General features: G+C 43.1%; 1 protein-coding gene across 1 annotated transcript in view; it reads left to right on the plus strand.

Moving 5' to 3' along the window:
- MARK3 (microtubule affinity regulating kinase 3) overlaps positions 1-6,708 on the plus strand; it is a 140,123-nt gene that overhangs the window by 38,216 nt on the left and 95,199 nt on the right. The window contains exon 2 of the mRNA XM_007944571.2: positions 4,196-4,387. Within this exon, the coding sequence (XP_007942762.2) occupies positions 4,196-4,387 (192 nt within the window). The remainder of the gene's footprint in view (positions 1-4,195; positions 4,388-6,708) is intronic.

A 6,708-nucleotide genomic window follows, 5' to 3' on the forward strand; every position in this document is an offset into this window, starting at 1 on the left:
CTACGATATGCAGATGACACAGCCTGGCTGGCTGTAAATGAAGACTTGAAGCACTTTCTGATGAAGATCAAATGCTGTAGCCTTCTATACAGATTACACCTCATCATAAAGAAGAGGAAAATCCTCACAACTAGACCAATAAGCAACATCGTGGTAAATGGAAAAAAGATTGAAGTTGTCAAAGATTTCATTCTTCTTGGGTGAACAATCAATGCCCATGGAAGCAGCAGTCAGGAGATCAAATGACATGTTGCGTTGGGTAAATCCATAGCAAAAAGAGCTCTTAAAAGACTTAAAAAGCAAAGATAATCACTTTTCGCCATGAGACCAGAAGAACTAGATGATACCTGACTACTACGGTCAGCCACTCAGGGGGATTGGTGCTTGAGACCCTGGATGGAGTGGCAAAACAATGTGGAACAAATCCCAAAATCATAAAAACAATAAACCAGGTTTGCTGGTCTGATAGAGCTTGGTGAGACCTCCGAGACTACGGCCCCAGTTACTCTTCAGGCCTAGAACTGAACTCACTCCCATGGCTTCCAGCCAAACAGTAGACAGGCATATATGGGTGAACTTTGACATCAGGTAGATACACTCTTTGGAGCCGCCAGTCATTTGTGGGAGAAGAAAAGGGCAGTGTTTGCATAGGGAGACAGCTCAGATGGTGGGCATTCATGGGTAGGAAAGATAAAGGGAAGAGGGAAGATCTGTTACATTGTGGGGAATTGCAGTCGATGGCATGAAAAGAAAATGTGTAGGAACTGTTGTATGGAAAATGAATTTGCTCTGTAAACTTTCACCCAAATCACAATTAAAACAAACAAAAAGAAAAGGATGTCACTTTTAGGACTGAAGTGCACCTGACCCAAGCCGTGGCATTTTCAGTCACTTCATATGCATGCGAAAGCTGGACAATGGATAAGGAAGACCAAAGAAGAATCACCATATTTGAATTATGGTGTTGGCAAAGAATATTGAATAAACCTTAGATTGCTAGAAGAATGAACAGATCTGTCTTGAGGAAGTACAATTCGAATGCTTCTTAGGAGCAAGGATGGAGAGACTGTCTCACTTACTCTGGACATGACATTAGGAGGGACCAGTCTCTAAAGAAAGACGTCATGCTTGGTTTAGGGTCAGCAAAAAAAGAGGGAGACCAGATTGACACAGTAGCTCCAACAGTGGGCTCAGACTTAGCGAAGATTGTGAAGGTGGTGTGAGGCGAGGCAGTGTTCCATTGTGTTGTGTATGTAAGGTCTCTAAGAGGCATAGCTGACTCCATGGCATCTAACGGCAACAACAATGTGCCAACTACTGTGCTAAGGTCCCCAAAACAGTAGATTACTGCCCTTCTTTTCATGAAACTTAAATTCTGGTAGAATTAAAATCTGGTTTGAAGATAAACTTAACAAACATGATTATGAGAATTCTTTTAAAACCGTACTCCAATACATGTAAAAATCCCATTTGTGCTGCAGTGGCATGGGCCTGGGGTCACACAACATGTGTCCATTTTGTGCAAAGCCTTAGTGTCATAGCTGAGTCATCGTCATTGTTTTAGTTTGTTTTCTTGGATCCGGAAGTCCGCATTTATATAGGTTGTTTCTCCAGAACTTCTAATTTGTAAATTAGAACCATTTTTGTTACAGAAACAAAGCTACAGATTACTCACATTTGTAACTGGTCAAAAAAAGCCTATGTTACTAAACTATATATGCAATCAAAATAGAAACTGTTGTCCTGAAGTCTTAATGTGGTCATTGGCTAGTGTTCCCACACCCGGTACAAGAGAAAGAGAATATTTAGTTAGAGGAACATGAATAAGAAGATAGAGATTAAAGCAGAAATTCGGGACAGGACATCTTCTGAGGGCCTCAGGGTTGATGGCACAAGTTTTTCAAGCTTACTCTTACTTCCAAGGGAGCTCTGGTCACGTAGTGCCTAAGGCACTTGACTGCTAACCAGAAGGCTGGCGGTTCAAACCCACCAGCCACTCCTTGGAAGGAAGGTTGAGCAATCTACTTTTGTAGTGATACCACCTCGGAAACCCAAGGAGGGGTCGCTATGAGTCAGGATCAACTCCACGGCAGTGAGTTTGGTTTTCTGTTTTGTTACTTTCAAACACTTACTTTCCTTTTTCCTGAGTGTATTGTAAAATTACTTCTCATGTTTATCAGCTAGAATCAGTATTGTTTTGACCTATACCCTCTGCATTTTTCTGGACTAAAAGTTGGAAGAGAGAAAAGAATAAAGAGCTTGGTAAAGTCTGTGTGTGTGCGCCCGAGAATGAGAAGCCTTCTGAAGCAGGTGCACTCACAGCCGAGGAGCGGGCAGGCAGCGGGCAGCGTACCTGTGAGCACATGGGGGGGGGGGGAGGCTGTACTCACCTGGATGCGGTCTGTGCAGGTTAGTCCACAGCAGCTCTTCATGATGCTGGTGCCTTGCTGTTTGATGGGGCTAGAGGTGCATATGGTTAGTTTTACCTGTACCGAGCATGTTAAATCCTTTACTCGGTTAGTCAGGTTAACAAACATTTGTCAAGGGCCAGTCTAGCTGTTTCTTTAAACATACCTATTTGAGTTATTGTTGGCAGCGTAGCATACAAAGAAATTGGGAGTCCAGGTTCCCCTTGGATTTCTCACTAAATAATGATGTGACCTTGGTAAGTTACAAGGGTATCCTTGTTTGGTAAATGGTGACATTAGATGCCCTGCCTTCCCAAAATGTGGTGAGGGTCATGTGTGATGGTACATTGATTGTTGTTAGGTGCCATTGAGTCACGGCAGCTCTCCGTGACCTGTGTACAACAGGACGAGACGCTGCCCAGTCGGGCGCTGTCCTCACAGGCCTTGCTGTACCTGAGCCCATTGTTGCGGCCACTGAGTCGTCTGTTTGGCTGAGGACCGCCCCTCTCTGGCTCACCCTCTGCTTCACCAAACATGATGTCCTCCTCCAGGGACTTTTCTCTTCTGACAACATGGCCAAAGTAGGGGAGACGAAGTTTGGCCGTTCTCGCTTCTAAGGATCGTTTCGGCTGCACTTCTTCCGAGACAAATTTGTTTGTTCTTCTGGCGGCCCATGGTATTTTCACTGTTCTTCGCCAGCACCACAGTTCAAAAGCATCAACTCTTTTTTGGTCTTCCGTAAACATTGCCCTGCTTTCACAGGCATATAAGGCTATTGAAAATACTGTGGCTTGAGTTAGGTGCACCTTAGTCTTCAGAGTGACGTCTTTGCTTCTTAACATTTTAAAGAGATGTTTTGTAGTAGATTTGCCTAGTGCAATATGATGTCTCATTTCCTGACTGCTGCTTCCATGGGTGTTCACTGTGGATCCAGATAAAATGAAATCCCTGACAACTTCAGTCTTTCCTCCATTTATCTTGATGTTGTGTATTGGTCCAGTTGTGAGGCTTTTTGTTTTCTTTACGTTGAGGTGTAATCCACGCTGAATACTGTAATCTCTGACCTTCATCAGTAAATGCTTCAACTTTTCTTCACTTTCAGCAAGCAAAGTTGTGTTGTCTACATATCGCAGATTGTCAATGAGTCTTCCTCCAATCTTAATGCTGTGTTGTTCTTCATATAGTCCAGCTTCTGGTATGTTTATTTGTATATGGAAGAGTTAAGTCATTTATGATCATAAACAGAAAATGCAGTGCACTGCCGTCAAGTCAGACCTCACTCATAGCGACCCCTCCTTGGGTTTCTGAGGTGGTATCACTATGGAAGTAGATTGCCCAACCTTCCTTCCAAGGATTGGCTGGTGGGTTTGAACCGCCAGCCTTCTGGTTAGCACTCGAAAGCTATTACCCTTATTTCATGTGACAGCCACATATGCAAAATATCTGTCGTTTTCTTTCTGAATACTGAGTTGAACTTCAACACTTGATAATGTACTTCTCAGCATTCTCTTATTTTCTTATATGAGGTAGATCCTTTGAGGTGCAGATACATTAAGATGAAAATGAAAGCACTGTTAATGTTTTGCAGAGATTGCAGCTGATGTCTTGGAACAGTTTTTGTAGGAATTACTGAATGGAAAACTAATTTGCTGTGTAAACTTACTTAAAGCACAATAAAGGTTTACCAAAAAAAAAGTAATGCTTTTTCTCTTCAACAGAGACTCTGAAAACTTGACAAGAACTGTGTGTTCTCTCACTTCCTTGTCTTTGTGCATATTGTGTTTTAGCACACCTCACATGGAGATGGGCGTCAAGAAGTTACCTCTCGAACCGGGCGCTCCGGAGCTCGATGTAGAAACTCTATAGCTTCCTGTGCAGACGACCAGCCTCACATCGGAAACTACAGACTGTTGAAAACAATCGGCAAAGGGAATTTTGCAAAAGTGAAGTTGGCAAGACATATCCTTACAGGCCGAGAGGTAAACACTAATGATGCTTGCTTCTGTTATAATACTGTGCAGTCCCAGTGAAAGAGAAAGAAGGGGAAGAAAATGTGTATATTTGAGATAATTTCTAAGCTAAGTAAACTTTAGAAAACTTTTTTTTTTTTTTTTTTGAGAGAAGAAACTTGTTATCTGGGATTTTTTTTTTTTTGCATTATTTTATATATTTTTTAATAATTTATTTTGTTGTTAGGAGCTCTGGTAGCATAGTGGCTAAAGCACTTGACTGCTAACCAGAAGGCTGGCGGTTCAAACCCACCAGCCACTCCTCAGAAGGAAGGTTGGGCAATCCTACTTCCATAGTGATACTGCCTCGGAAACCCAAGGAGGGGTCGCTATGAGTCGGGGCCGACTCGACGGTACATAGCAACAACAACAACAACATTTTGTTGTTGAGAATACAGTAGTCCCCCTTTATCCATGGTTTCAGTTATCCGCAGTCTGTTCTGAAAATAGTGGGATGAAATCACAGTGCCATCCCAGTCTGTCCCAGAGCAGCTTCCTCCTGCTGCACTGGGAATGAACCTGGAAAGCACAGTTCAGGGGGTGGCCGTGCTGAGCCGTGTGATGTCTGACAGATTGACGCTGCCTGCCTGGGGGCCTCTGGGTACCTGTCATACGTAGGTGTGGGAAAAACATACTGTGTACACGTTTCCATCCCATCCACAGGTTTAGGCGACCACTGGGGATCTTGGAATACATCCCTTGCCTGCTAAGGGGGGACTACTGTACAGTCTCCGACTACTTTAAATGTTGAAAATGTTATAGTGAGTGTTTGAATAATTCTGTAAATTTAAAAATGGGTAGTGTTCTGTTCTTTTTCAGTAGAGAAAATTTGCTATTACAGTAAAAAATGCTTTGAACTTCACATATGGACTTACATGTATAAACTCAGGATACTTACAACTCACTAGTATTGTCTGTGTTTATAGATACAGCCTTAGAGAGATTTCTTCTTCTTGCTAAGTAAGGCTCACAGCTTATGTTAGAGGGGTTATTGGGCAGGAAGGGATGCTTGTGCACACGCGTGCACACACAGACACACACTTTCCTGTCTTTGTGATGTTGACTGTCTGCTCAGACTTATTCCTTATTTATCAGAAATTGATCTGTTAAAACCTCTACACTTAACTCTCTCCTTACGTGCTACTTTCCAGTAAGTACAAAACCTGATTTGGATCTTGGTCTATAAGTTAATTTCTTGCCTTTAGGTCTTTGACTCTGTTGCTTCTTCTTCCTGAAATATTCTTCATTCTTCTGTGTAGGCATCACTTCTGAGACGTTCCCTGACAGATCCCCTTTTCCTCAGGGATAGGGCTCATGTTAAAAATCCCATTACTTGCTTATATGGCACATTTTGCCTTGTACTGGAATTGCTTATTTTCTTGTCAACACTTGTTTTAGGCTGGATTCTCTGGAGGAGTAAAACCATTGAAGCGTATATATAAATGTATAGAAAGATTTACAGCAAAGAAATGGCTCCTGCATTTGTGGAGACTGTCATGAGACGAGTGCGGGATCGAGAAAGCATGTGCACACGTTCCCAGAACATCCAAATATCTTGGATGCAGGCTGCACCCCCAAAAGAAACTCCCTTTCTAGCTGATTGTCTGCTCACATCAGATCACAGAATGGAAGATGATTACATAATAGCTGTCAAAGCAGTGAGAATCATGGCCTAGCCAAGTGGATGCATAACATTAACCATCACAGCAACTCTTGGAGTTTGTAAACATGTACGTAAGATTACTTAGCATATGCTGGGTACTTGATGAATGTGTTGCGTGAACTTCTAAAGGATGCTTTTTAAAGAAATGCTTTTCCTGCACCAGAACTTCCTGATAGATTGACAGATGCACCAAGACCATGTCACAGGCCGTGGTCTTGATAGCCACAGCCCTGAGCCAGCCGTTCTGCTGGCGAGCTGTGCTGCCTCTGTTGGCTGCAACACACCATACAGATACTCTTCATTTTCTGTAGGGGGAACATGAAAAGACTTAAGGATTCCACTCAGTTTTGGTGACGAAGTACCCATGGAGTTTTGGTGATACCCCTTATACAAAAACAGCGAGGAGGCCACATATTCTGACCTCCTCTAATCCTGCAGGAGGAAGACAGGATTACCAGCAGTAACCCAAGGCCTATTACTGCAAGGCCAGACATGCTGCCTCCCTCCAGCCCTTTCACCAACCGTTCCTCCCAAAGCACCCACCACCTCTCCTGGGTTCGATAATTTGCTGCAGTGGCCACACAGAGCTCACAGATTACAGGGTTTATTAGGGAAGCACCAGGCTACA

The sequence above is a fragment of the Orycteropus afer genome, unplaced genomic scaffold, assembly GCF_000298275.1.
Source record: "Orycteropus afer afer isolate SDZICR_OR568_19922 unplaced genomic scaffold, OryAfe1.0 scaffold00128, whole genome shotgun sequence".
In the NCBI taxonomy this organism is placed as follows: Eukaryota; Metazoa; Chordata; class Mammalia; order Tubulidentata; family Orycteropodidae; genus Orycteropus; species Orycteropus afer.